The 13,440-nt window shown below is 37.3% G+C and overlaps 2 protein-coding genes across 2 annotated transcripts; both read left to right on the plus strand.

The window, feature by feature from the left end:
* Positions 1-655: 655 nt before the first annotated feature.
* LOC105140939 (synaptotagmin-2) lies at positions 656-5,854 on the plus strand. Its single transcript, XM_011047990.1, has 12 exons — positions 656-1,042; positions 1,130-1,228; positions 1,312-1,362; positions 1,440-1,563; positions 2,109-2,227; positions 2,316-2,417; positions 2,989-3,063; positions 3,566-3,642; positions 3,768-4,014; positions 4,096-4,443; positions 4,877-5,008; positions 5,585-5,854. The coding sequence occupies exons 1-12, from the start codon at positions 932-934 to the stop codon at positions 5,714-5,716; spliced, it is 1,617 nt and encodes a 538-aa protein (XP_011046292.1). The 5' UTR covers positions 656-931; the 3' UTR covers positions 5,717-5,854.
* A 2,065-nt stretch (positions 5,855-7,919) lies between these two features.
* LOC105140948 (L-ascorbate peroxidase 3, peroxisomal-like) lies at positions 7,920-12,497 on the plus strand. The gene is made up of 9 exons (XM_011048002.1): positions 7,920-8,163; positions 8,257-8,381; positions 8,470-8,519; positions 9,469-9,534; positions 9,614-9,662; positions 11,126-11,208; positions 11,305-11,384; positions 11,473-11,575; positions 12,119-12,497. The coding sequence occupies exons 1-9, from the start codon at positions 8,051-8,053 to the stop codon at positions 12,308-12,310; spliced, it is 861 nt and encodes a 286-aa protein (XP_011046304.1). The 5' UTR covers positions 7,920-8,050; the 3' UTR covers positions 12,311-12,497.
* The last annotated feature ends 943 nt before the right edge of the window (positions 12,498-13,440 follow it).

Here is a 13,440-nt window from a genome sequence, read left to right on the forward strand (position 1 = left end):
TGACTAGAGAGCGTTAACAATCTTGCCATGATCACTTTTATTCCTAATTCCATTTTAAACAAGACTACCTTCCCCGCGCGAGTGCACATATATTTATTTATTTTTATTTCCCATCTCTTTATTTTTTGTATGTGTTTTTGTATGTATTTTTGCTTCAAACTTCTATAATATTATATTGTATTTTTTCTAAAAAAATTAAAGAAAGAATCTTGAAAAAATGCTAGTAATGCCAAGGATGTTTTAAAATCATGCTAAATTACAATGACATATATGCTATAAAAAATCATGATTATATTACAACCATGGAAAGATTAACATGTAATAACGCACTGTTTAAAATTAAAAACTTTATTTAATTGATAATGCTAAGTAATATTATAAATATCCCTAAAACTAGCCAAGAAATAAATATTTTTTTTAATGAAACTACTCCAAATATTTTAAAAAGCCACCCCTTCATTAATTTCCATTAGCTGTTTACTGGTAAGTAATCTTACGGGAACGTTTTGGAAAGTATAGGATTAATAATAGGAAAGTTCAAGCTAAAAGAGTTCAGATTGAATACGTTTTGATCTACAAGGACTAAAGAAACTTAGTTTTTTCCCTCTTGTTTCTGTAATCATGCTTGCGCTCTCCGCCACTTCCGAAGTTATTCTTTTTCCCTCTTGTTTCTTTTGTCATGCTTGCGCTCTCCGCCACTTCCGCATTATTCTTCACCTTCAAATCTTCTTCCCGAGGTTCTCATAGCAACGAATCAAGGACAGATCAGTCATTTGATTGATAATCATTATTATGCATGGTAATTAGTGTCTGATCCGAGAAATCGAGAAGACGCTTTATGGAAATTTTTTTAATTATCCTTGCAAATTCTCTGATTTAAAATACTCTCGTGAAGAAGATATTTAAGGTCTGTTTGTTTACTTAGAAAAAAATGGGGTTTCTTAGCACAATATCAGGGTTTTGTGGATTTGGTGTTGGAGTTTCCACGGGTCTCACCATCGGTTATTACCTCTTTATCTACTTCCAACCCACCGATGTCAAGGTAAAACGAATTTTTACTATCTCTTAATCTTTTTGCATTTATTGAGGTTGCTGAAATTAATTTGCTTAGATTTTGATTTTTTTTAAGGATCCCGAGGTTCGGCCATTGGCAGAGCAAGACTCCGAAACTTTGCAACGGATTCTTCCAGAAATACCGCTATGGGTGAAAAATCCAGACTATGATCGCGTAAGTGAATAGCATTTGTGGATTTAATTTACAAGAACAAACTGCATTTTGTTTTTTTAGTAAAGGTGGTTTTGTGTTTGTAGATTGATTGGCTAAACAGGTTTATTCAACTTATGTGGCCTTACCTCGACAAGGTTTGATTTCTATGGCTGGTTCTTGTTTTCTTTTTAGTGATTGTCTTTTTAACTATTTTGGTTCTGTTTTTGTGCAGGCCATTTGTAAGACTGTGAAGAATATTGCGACGCCGATAATTGCTGAGGAGATTCCGAAATACAAAATTGATGCGGTTGAGTTTGAAACTCTTACACTTGGAACCCTACCGCCAACTTTTCACGGTCAGTAGGGAGCTGTTTTTGTAGTTGATAGGACAAGTCTTGAAGATGCATTTATATGGTTTTATGCGTTGAGTTAGAATAGAAGTTATCTTGTTGTGTCATTTTGTGATGAATCTCTAAGATCATGCAAAGGGAAAAGAGAGTGTGCTTTGAAAATGACTCTAGACTGTATAGACAGAGGGATTTCTGTCTAATAGGTTTAGAAATTTTGGCAGTCGATGTTTAAGACTGTTTTCTAGGTTCTAGGAGAATTCAGTTGTTAACGTTTTGCTGCTGCATAATTTTGTACCCTTGTCACGGGCAGTTATCTTTTTTCTTCATACACTTTCATTTCACAATCTCTTCAAATTCCGAAGGCGCATTCAGAAGCTTCCACACTCCATATTAGCATAGAAGTAGATTCTCATGCCATTTCGTGATGAATCTTTAAAATTTTGCAAGGGAGAAGGAAACTGTGCTTTGGAGATGGCTTTAGAATATGTAGAGAGGGGTTCTGTCCAATTTCTTTGACTTATTATAATTTCTTCAAATATTGTTCTCATCAGGTATGAAAGTTTATGTCACTGATGAGAAGGAGTTGATAATGGAACCATGCATCAAATGGGCTGGAAATCCTAATGTCACTGTTGCTGTTAAAGCATTTGGGTTGAAAGCAACTGCCCAGGTAATTGGATTCCTGTTCAGAAGGAGGTTGTTCTGTTGATGACTTGGATTTAAGAAATTCTGTTTTCTTACTTTTTGGATAATTTCAGGTGGTTGATTTACAAGTTTTTGCTTCACCACGCATAACTTTGAAGCCCTTGGTTCCTAGTTTTCCTTGTTTTGCCAACATCTATGTGTCTCTCATGGAGAAGGTTGGTGTTTATTTTTTCTGCTCTGGTCAAACTTGAAAGGTTGGTGTTAGGCATTCGCATCTGATTTTTCATGGATACTTACTACTGTACCCTTTTTTAAGTTTCACCAGTGACATATGACCTCTAGGACTAACTTGGCCAGCATTTATCCTTGCATACAGAATAGAAACCAGAAGATATAGGTAGGTGCAAATTATTGAGTACAGATAATGTCTTAGGAAAAATGATTTTGTGAATTCTCATACAGGAACTTCTATGTCCCACCATTGTTCTTGGTTCTTACAGCTCTTTTAAGATTTCACATTTCTGTTAGATTACGGGAATTGACCAGTTAATGCAAATACAGTTTGACACAGTTTTATCTTAAGGCTGAGCATAAGTTTCCGAGTAAACTTCCTATACTGATATTTGTTTTGTTATATGATTCCTTTACTAAATTTTGAGGGATGGTCTATTGTAAGAGAACTTCAAGCTTGGGTCTATTCTCATTCATATACTTCCACAGAGAATACATGCATATCAGTGGTTTTAAATGTGATTATTTTCGTCTCTCTCGTGTCTTATTTTGCAGCCACATGTTGACTTTGGGCTCAAGCTCTTGGGGGCTGATCTAATGTCAATACCTGGCCTTTACAGGGTCGTCCAGGTACAGTACTACATGTTTCTATCTTGTCCTACTCCCTTTACATCTTTTTCCACGTTGCCCTGGTTGGCATAAAGCATTGTTGATTCAGAACATTATTTTCAGGGCTGGATGGGCCACTGGTTATTTGAATATTGAACCCGTCTTGTTACTTCGCCAAAAGTTTTCTAGACTACCAGCACCTAAGTTGTTGAATATGTTTGATTATTGTGTGCCTCACTGAGTTCTGATTATGAGAATACATTGATCTAATTCAGTGTCTGTCCTCTCCTCTCCTGTGAGTTCCCCTTGTGGATGCTTCATTGTTTTACTACAAATCTGCTCTGCTTGTTTAAGGAGGAAACCTCAATTTTTTCCAAGAGTGGTTTCTATGAACAGTGGTGTAAATATTTGAAAGTTTTAGTTGCTAAAATTTTGAAAGCAATGAGTTTTGATGTTACATATTATCTGTTTAATGTTTTTATGGTCCATGATTTTAGTAGTAGTAAATTGGTTTTTGCTGCAGGAGATTATTAAAGAACAGGTTGCAAACATGTATCTATGGCCTAAAACCCTGGAAGTACCCATCTTGGATCCTGCAAAGTAAGTTTTTGTCATATTCTGAAAATAAGTTAGTTGTGATGACTTAAAGTTTGCTGCAAGTCGTGAAAGTTTTTTATGCTAATTACCCTCATGTTTTGGCCTATCAATTTGAATGAAAAATCCAGTGCCATGAAGAGGCCTGTGGGAATTCTCAAAGTGAAGGTTCTGAGGGCAATGAAGCTGAAGAAGAAAGATCTGATGGGAGCATCAGACCCTTATGTGAAAATAAAGCTGACTGAAGATAAGCTTCCAGCCAAAAAGACTACTGTGAAGCACAAGAACTTGAACCCTGAATGGAATGAGGATTTCAATTTGGTTGTTAAAGATCCAGAGTCTCAGGCTTTAGAGCTTCGTGTTTTTGACTGGGAGCAGGTAAAAAAATCTCCATTTGCTTTTAAGTAGCTTTCTGTTCTCTGTTCTGTATTTCAAGCTGCTCCATTCTCTTTCCTTTAGGTTGGCAAACATGACAGGATGGGTATGAATGTAGTGCCACTGAAAGATCTCACACCAGAGGAACCAAAAGTCATGACTCTCGACCTCCTTAAAAATATGGACTTGAATGATCCTCAGAATGAAAAGTCACGAGGGCAGCTTATGGTGGAATTGACATATAAACCCTTCAAAGAGGACGATTTGAACAAAAGTTTTAAAGATGAGGTGGAACAGAAGGCTCCTGAAGGGACCCCTGCTGGTGGAGGTCTGCTTGTTGTAACGATTCATGAAGCTCAAGATGTTGAAGGAAAGCATCACACTAATCCATACGTACGCCTTCTTTTTAGAGGGGAGGAGATGAAGACCAAGGTATATAATTTACACATGTAAACTTGCATTAGAATATAGCATATCTGTGTACGTCTGTTAGCCTTCTTTGCATTTTTATTTGCACTTGATTAATCTGAAAAGCTCTTTCTGAAATTCATGGGAGAAACATGTTGAACTCATTTTTCTAGAACTTTGCTTCTAGTTTATATTTTGTTTACTTCAAGTGGCATTGGTGGTCATGTGGAGTGAATAGTCTTCTTGCCTGTCAATGGAATTCATTCTTTCCTCTCAGCAATGTCCATTTCTTCATGCAAGTTAATGTTCAGAAATGTCTACTGTTGGTGATGGGTGGGACACTGATCTGTTCTGAAACAAAAACCTGGGACTGGTGGCAGGCAGATAATCAATGAATTTAATTTGAAGCTAACATTTACAGGCCTAGGATTAAAAGTTTCATATTTTCTTCATACAGCGTGTAAAGAAGAACAGGGATCCTAGATGGGAGGAGGAATTCCAGTTTACACTGGAGGAGCCCCCCGTTAATGCGAAGCTACATGTGGAAGTTGTTAGCACCTCATCCAGGATTGGCCTGCTGCATCCAAAGGTACAGATTGTATAATTTCTTTTTAACTAACCCCGTGTAAAGATAATAAAGTATGAGAAGCGTATGCTACTAAAGTAATCATAGTCATTTTGCTTGTGAAGATGGTTTGCTTGGGTAGCACCATCTCTACACAAAAAATCCTCACCATAGATAAGGTTTTGTCATAAGGCTCGGATACCTGGGGAAACAGAAATCCAGTGGGTATTTGTCATAAATTCTGTCATGGCTTGATGCTTACGACTTAATGCTCTGTAGAATTTGATTGATCATCATACACTTACCATTTTTGAGAAAATAATCCCAAGGAAACAAAAAAGGAAGTCATAGTGCTTTATTCTCATGCTTGTGAAGTTGGAAGGATGTTTTCTGGGAAGTTTTTCCCGATATTACCACCTGTGGTTGAATAAAATATGAAAGCTTGACTAAGCAGACAATCCAGTTCAGCGATGAATTGGAATTCAAAAATCATTCTCTGAATGTTATTGTTCTGGTTTTTAATCAGCGCTAGCTTTTAGAGTGTCTAGCATCCAGAAGAGGGTTGAAGAATTTCATGTTGTTTGCTTGTTCTTTAACCAGGAATCACTTGGTTACGTGGAGATCAATCTCTCAGATGTTGTTAGCAACAGAAGAATCAACGAGAAGTATCACCTTATAGACTCGAAGAATGGAAAGATTCAGATTGAGCTGCAGTGGAGACCAGCTTCATAAGCCTATCGATTGTCCTCTCTTTTGTTTTTCTTTGTTCTCAAGCCTCGAAATTCCTTGTTTCAGCAAAATTCTTTATGTTGCTTATGTACATTGATTGCAATTAAAGAAACTATTCATGGGCTTATACGGGATTCAAAATCTAGTGCTATAAAAAATGAGGTAGCCTTATCTGTTTCAGTATATAAAACCAAGTTAAGGTAATACAGTTGAATGAAAAATCAAATTCACAAAACAAATCATCATCGTTGCTGTGTAGGTAGAGAAGCTATTTGGCAATGTATGCTTGGCGGTCAACTAAGATGGCAATTCCATGGTACATCCAGGCCATTAGACTCATTTAGAACATAACTGATGGATCGTGTCTCATGAAATATTAAAGAAAATGATAAAGAGGCTTTTTCAGAAAATGAAGAGAGTCGAGAGAAGACACTTGAATGTGAATGTAATCGATGAAGATGCATTTGGGTGTATTGAATCGAGTTTTTTTTCTCAGGTGTAAGAGAAACACAAAAGCTACCCGCTTTTTAATATAAATACAAATTCAGGACACCCTTGTGTTGTGCATTGAGAGCCTTCCATCATGGTGTTGTCATTTAACGAGAGCATGTCTATTATGGTTCCCTTTTGAGACGGTGACAGTAATTCTATTCAACTGCTTTTGGATTGCCCCGTGAATTGTACCGTCTCCAGCAGCAGACAGGTGCTGATCTTGATGGATCAGCGAATGAGAGAGAGAGAGAGAGAGAGAGAGAGAGAGAGAGAGAGAGAGAGAGAGAGAGAGAGAGAGAGAGAGAGAGAGAGAGAGAGGTGAGGGTTGGAAGACTACAGTGCTAGAATGTTCGGGTTTCCCGTGACTGTATCTTGGATTCGGCTGCATAAGCATTGGAGATGTATTCCTCGGGTGTTGATGGTCTTGTCACACTCTTAACTCAAGAACATTATGAGTAATGTTTGGCTGCTTTTCCTGATGCTTTATCAATCAGAATACATTTCTGATTTAGGCAGTACAGAAGCAACAAAGTAAAGCCCTTTGATTTGAGTAGGTTCCACGGCTGCTTTAAGCAATCTATTCTCTCCTGTTTGAATTCCTGAGCCTTTTCAGGACCTGACAGGGTAGCCTGTGGACTATTTCGTTAGATGAAGAACCAAGTCCAAGTGAGAACAGAAAGCTGGGAGCCAAGGGGACCAGAAGTGGCAGTGTGTTTGACAAATTCAGGAGTTGAAAACTCTGGTAGGCATTAGGATTTTGCGCCTTTATAACGATTTTAAGATATGATTTGTCAAGCAAAAGATTGGTTCTCCTCAAGCATGTGGACTCTCACAATGGTAGAGCCCACTATTCAAGGTTGCTGAAAAGATTGAACTATTGTTCCGAGACAGAGGTTGCGAGGCTTCTAGTTCAGGTGCACACTGCTGCTGGTGTCTTGAAAACAGATGAAAATCCAGTATGAAGATACGAGGTGTGCAGGATGAAGATGAGCATGGCAATCTTGAGGAAAGAATCCCTTCTTTCGAACTGGCTATTGCTCATAAACTTGGAAAATTCGACCATCCCCTCCTCTGAATGGACAAACGGATATGCTATTGAAATTGGGTCTTCATTGATGCATGGTGGGGAGTTATGGCTGGTGGGAAGGGTTCGCAACTAAGTCTGTGCCATTGTTCTGCAAGTTTACTTTTCAAGTGATAAGTTAGTTTTTACATGCAAAAATGGTAACGATGATAGTTATCAAGCCGCATATTACCGTATAGAAACTTCACCTGAGTCAAGTTTATTTTCCAATCCATTTGATAGTTGACGGTAATATATTGAATCGACTTGATTAATTCAATATAAGATTTGTAAGTTCATTAAAGATTTTTTTAAAATAATATTTTTTTAATTTTTAAATTTTTTTTCAAAAAAATATAATGCATATATATATATAACACCTAAATTGAAGTTATTTCAATAAGTTAACATGAATTTATTTTAAAATAATATTTGTTTTACAATAAATTCATGTTAGCTCACAGACCTGAGAATTGATCCAAACAACCCTAACAACTCAGGTTTTGGACCGGCTCTCGTAAATATGGTCTTGAAGCATATACAGGGTCTTACACGAGTTGAAAAAAAAAAAAAAATGTAAAAAAAGCATATAAAACATCGACCCTCAAGCTAGCTGCCACGTAGCAATCTCAGCAAGATTACCACTGATCCCACCCACGCAAAATCCAAACTTGCCAGTTTATCCAAAATTTAAAGCTCTCATTTCATTTTAAAGGCCAGTCCTCTCCATTTCGCTCTTTCCTTCTTCAAGTTTGTTGGAGTCATAGAGAGAGAGAGTTTCGATGGCGTTACCGGTCGTTGACACAGAGTACCTGAAAGAGATCGACAAGGCACGTCGCGATCTCCGTGCTCTCATCGCTTACAAAAACTGCGCTCCTATCATGCTTCGCTTAGCGTAACTAGCCAACTAACTAACCACTCACTGTCTTTGTTTGAATCTTTCTGTTTCGATTGATATTTTTATTTTGCGGTTATGGTTTTTTTGAAGGTGGCATGATGCAGGAACGTATGATAAGAACTCGAAAACAGGAGGAGCTAATGGTTCGATAAGGAATGAAGAAGAGTACTCTCATGGTTCTAATAGTGGCTTGAAAATCGCTATCGATTTTTGCGGTTAGTTAGTTCCACTGAAATGTAACTTACTTGATTTGTTGATTTTTTTTCAATGTTTGATTATGATTATGATTTTTTAATTTTTTAGAGGGAGTGAAGGCGAAACATCCGAAGATTACTTATGCGGATTTATACCAGGTGATTTTCATTGATTAATTGATGAATTGTATAATTAATGATGCAGATAATTAAATAACTTTTTAATTAATAGTAGTATTTTCCATTTTTATGTCTATTTAATATGTTGTTTCACAGATTTGGTAGTTAATAATTAACATTTATCTTGATTTTCTTGTCAAAAAATAACATATGTGGATATGTAATAGAAAAACTTGTGATTATAATGTAAATGAAGTAGCGATTTTCGTGTGGGTGAGTGGAGAGGTGGAATATGTATGGAATATTCCAAGGATCACACACGACACACGTGTCCAGGAACGCACGCTCATTTTCCTGGGGAATGGAAAAACTAATTATATAGTTCGTGGATAGGGATGTAAGTTCTAAGGATGTTACAACCACTGGCACGGCTAAATCACAAGGCTTGAAGTTTTAAAATGTGTCTGCCTGACCTGTCTAGTCTATTTTCTCAATAATTTTACGTTAATTGCAATGAAATGACGAGTTTTATTAATGCAAGTATAGTGTTCCTGTCTCATTGTCATCCATGTTGGTATCGAGCGCTCACGAATATTGATACCAACGGTGTCCTTTTAATTGATGAATAGTTTTCTAAGCTTTGCAGGGAAGAATTTGGAGAGATTTTCTTCTAGTATTTTATCCTACATATATAGGAGGAATTTGTTGAAGGATATTGGTAGGTGGACACTGTCAGATGTACTATCATGGATTCATGGTTGCAGCTCTGATACTTGGCAGGATACACAATTATATTTGCCAAACTATGAACACACCAGCAAACCTTAAATTCCATGATTGTTACATCAGTCGGTACATTCAGTTCAAAATGAGAGTTGTTGTTGATATACAATGAGTGGTGGTTTGAATATGAAATATTTGAATATTTTGAGTATAATTGTTGGGTTTCCGAGCAATTTGATTCATAGTCAACAACTTTCATGTTCAGCTTGCAGGTGTTGTTGCAGTGGAGGTCACTGGGGGTCCAACCATTGATTTTTTTCCTGGTAGAAGGGTATGTGATTGTGGCATTTCTCGGCAATATAGGTGATTATGAGTTCATAACATTGCTGACTATATGTCCCATCTCTTAGGATTCAAATATTTGTCCCAAGGAAGGGCGACTTCCAAATGCTAAACTAGGTATTTTCAGTATTTTAATTATCATGGAACTTCTTTAATTTATTTCAGGGGCTGGAAATTCTCAAATCATTGTTTGCTTTCTTCTAATGCCATAAATTTAGCTAAACCTGATTCAAAGGGAAGGTGGATTTATGTGTTTTGTTGTGTCTTTGTCATTCTGTAAATAAGCCATCCATTGCATGTTTACAGTATCAAGAGAACTAATAGTTAAGGAGGTATGCCCTGTACAGGACTGATGCGCAGCAGACTAGTTTCGCTGGCTATAATTATCCATTGAATTTAGCTGTCTTCAAGTGGTCTTCCCAGTCATTTGAATTTCTATTTCAACAATGTAGTTTTCCAATTTTCGAGAACTTGTGTTCCATGTGGACCTGAAAGTTCTATCCTTAACATGGTATTGTGTTGAACACAAGTTGAAATGTTAGCCAGGAATGTAAATTGTTATGGTGTTTGGCTAAGAGGCAGAACCGTCACACAAAATGCAAAGCAAGTTCATTTTGGGGACCCAATGCATTTGTTTACTCTAAGCATTGCACATGAAGATACACACTAGATTTTCAGGCAAGATTATTTGTAGTTGAATCACTTATAATTGCTTGTTTGTTGGTTTCAGAACCTTTTGTATGTTCTGTCTCATGAAATTACTCCTAAATCCATAGAGTTCTACCATTAGTAGGTGGTTTAACGTGGAGGAGTGTCGGGTTCTCATATCTCAATTCATGCGATGATCTTTACTTGTGTTGGTTCTGCTGATAGAGCAGTCATACTGATCTCACAACATGCATAGATTCGTGCTGATTTCTTTGTAAGAAATATGTGTATAGGTTGTCATTTTCAGCTGTTCTATGGATAAAAAATTGATGTTGTTTGATCTTCATATGGGCTGTTTATTCAGACTTTCAGCATCGGAAGGGGCGAAGCTACACATTAGGGAAGGGGGGCAATTGCACCCCTTAATTTGTCAATCTGATCTCTTTAGTCCTTATACTTTCAATTTGTTATGATAATTTTAAGTAAAAATACATTAGTCGCCCAACATAATTTTCCTAATTCTTAACTATGAAACCCCTTTAAATTTTTATACTTCCCATTTTAATCATTGTACCTTTCAATTTTTAATGATAGTTTTAAATAAAAATACATTAGTTGCCCCCATAATTTTCTTAATAATTCTTACCCGTGAAAAAAATTTCCCCACCTTAATAAATACTTCTAGCTTCGCCACAGAGCTTAGGGGAAGCTAATCAAAGATGAATATTTATGCAGAACTGAGAAGTTTCATGGGGACCTTTTCACATTATAGACATATCAATGATTTTTGTTTGTTCTTTGGAATCTGATCACATGGATCCTTAGAAGAGTGCCTGTGGGTTGGCTATGCATACCTGTTGAAAGTTCATATGTTTAAATAGGGAACTTTGAAAGGACTTGTATTTTCACTATTCATTTATGAACCATGGCAGGTTCACCACATTTGAGGGACATCTTTTATCGGATGGGTCTGTCTGATAAAGATATCGTGGCACTTTCTGGAGGTCATACTCTGGTAATTCTGTAGAACTGTTTCTGATGTTCTACGTAGATCTGATAAGCTACATATGCTCAAATCTGTAATTCTTTTGGCGGATATTGTTCTGTTTAGGGAAGGGCACATCCAGACAGATCTGGTTTTGAAGGGCCCTGGACTCAGGAACCTCTAAAGTTTGATAACTCGTACTTTGTGTAAGTTTTAAAGCAAGCTCAGCATACTACCATTTATCTGTGTAGAGATTATGAAATTAACTAATCTTTCACTCACTGGCGGTACTAGGGAACTGTTGAAAGGGGAGACAGACGGGTTATTGAAACTTCCAACGGACACTGCTTTGTTGGATGACCCTGCGTTCCGTCCTTATGTTGAGCTGTATGCTAAGGTAATGTGGGCTTTCATTTTTACCAAGTGACTTGTTGCATGAATGGCTCGTCAAAACATTTCCGATCCCCTTTCAACATGCTTTGATTTTTCAATGCAGGTTGGGTCTGGATAAAACTATTGGCTCGACCATCTTGAAACCTAGTTTTATGCATTTTATTTTCCTTTTGATAGATCTTTTTTAAGTGATGGATAACGGTTCGAAAGTGGTTTTTTTGAACAACAATGAATTACATTGTTCAGGGTTAGTTTGGACCCCAATCTAATCTTATCCTAAATTGGGCTTTCTGGCCCTTTTCAAGCTTCTATTCACCAACTAGCATCCTTATTGTTCTTTGCCCCCCCTTGGGATTGGGAATCGCAAGGGTAAATCTATACCTTGATTTGCACCTCGAACTAGAATCATCAATAAATAATACACGAGATTCAGATTGGTGTCATAGTTAGATTCATGGAGTGTGGGGTGACTTCAGCGTGCTTGCTTAACTCTGGGGATATAATATGATACGTGATTTCTTTTTGTTCAATTTTTATTGTTTCTCAGGACGAAGAAGCATTCTTTAGAGACTACGCGGCTTCGCATAAGAAGCTTTCAGAACTGGGGTTCACCCAAGACTCTTCTGGGTTCAAGGTAAAGGATACCACTGTGCTGGCACAAAGTGCAGCTGGAGTTGCAGTTGCTGCGGCTGTTGTGATCCTTAGCTATTTCTACGAAGTTCGCAAGAAAATGAAGTAGACGCTGGCTAACCTTCTCATGTACTATTATTTTCTTGAACAAATCGGTTGCATTTGCTTAATTTTCACAGCCCACGAGCTGAATACTCAATATTTGTTCCCAATAATAGCCCAAACACATACTTTACTCAATACAAGCAATCTCTTTTCATTGCAAAGTCAATATCAAAACACACATGTATGACAAATGAATCTCTTGTGAATATTATCTTTGATCAATTTGGCAACTTATTGTGCTAGAAAGTAACATCTTATTAACAGGTATGCAAAATTCCGGTGATGTCTCTCGCATTGAAGACTTTGGTACATATGGTTAGGTGCGTGCCCACACTTCTTTCGATGCTTTCTTTCTTATCTTTAATAGTGGATCCAACTTTTTCAATGATATTGATTTTTGAGTGTTCATTTCAAACGATACGCAATGGATTGGAAGAGCCCGGTGTATGGCTATGGTTTCTTGCATTCCTCACCTGTCGTTGTTCATGTTTTCTATCCTGAGACATTTTAATGCTTTCATGAACAGCGGAAGTCTTTCCACTCTCTCCATAACCCACTTTAGATCCGGAAAGAAACAAATCAAGTCCTTGAATCTGAGGTTTATCATGATTGGATAACAAAGGCCCCTAGTTTATTGGGTAGCTTGAGACGTCTGACGGCCTGAGACGAAACTTGGTTATCTAAACAGTATATTCACTGTTTTGGAGCATCGGTTGTGAATAATATACACATGGAAGTGGGCTTGTTTCCTACTTCTGTCATGGTCGATCCAAGTTCAACAAAAAGTCACGAGAAAAAAAGTTTCTCATGACATTGAACAGAGATGTAGGGAGAGAGGAGCTGGTGCTGTTACCAATAGATCTCTTCTTGTTCTCCATTGCGGTGCTTTTCCTCTTAAATCTATGTCTGCTTCAACACTTAAAGACCCTCTCCCCGTTATGTGGTGCACCAAACAGTGTGTATTACCCTGAGAATAAAAGTGGGATTTGGCTAGGATGGTGGATGTAGAAGATCTAGAAGATCTGATTGGTTCTTCTCTCCATCAGTAATGTATCCAAAAAGTGCATTGCAAGTGAGGTTCTTGTCTAGTGGTGAGAGGGGTTTGTTCTCTTTTTCTACACCTGGGTTCGAACC

The sequence above is a fragment of the Populus euphratica genome, unplaced genomic scaffold (assembly GCF_000495115.2).
Source record: "Populus euphratica unplaced genomic scaffold, PopEup_1.0 scaffold3.1, whole genome shotgun sequence".
NCBI classification, from domain to species: domain Eukaryota; kingdom Viridiplantae; phylum Streptophyta; class Magnoliopsida; order Malpighiales; family Salicaceae; genus Populus; species Populus euphratica.

Bases quoted from the DNA above. Each gene is read 5' to 3' on its own strand.
- LOC105140948 (XM_011048002.1), top strand. From the start codon at position 8,051: ATGGCGTTACCGGTCGTTGACACAGAGTACCTGAAAGAGATCGACAAG. The intron at 9,663-11,125 runs GTATTTTCAGTA...GAACCATGGCAG, and splicing joins ACTTCCAAATGCTAAACTAG to GTTCACCACATTTGAGGGAC. The intron at 11,385-11,472 runs GTAAGTTTTAAA...TGGCGGTACTAG, and splicing joins TTTGATAACTCGTACTTTGT to GGAACTGTTGAAAGGGGAGA.
- LOC105140939 (XM_011047990.1), top strand. From the start codon at position 932: ATGGGGTTTCTTAGCACAATATCAGGGTTTTGTGGATTTGGTGTTGGA. The intron at 1,043-1,129 runs GTAAAACGAATT...ATTTTTTTTAAG, and splicing joins TCCAACCCACCGATGTCAAG to GATCCCGAGGTTCGGCCATT. The intron at 4,015-4,095 runs GTAAAAAAATCT...TCTTTCCTTTAG, and splicing joins GTGTTTTTGACTGGGAGCAG to GTTGGCAAACATGACAGGAT.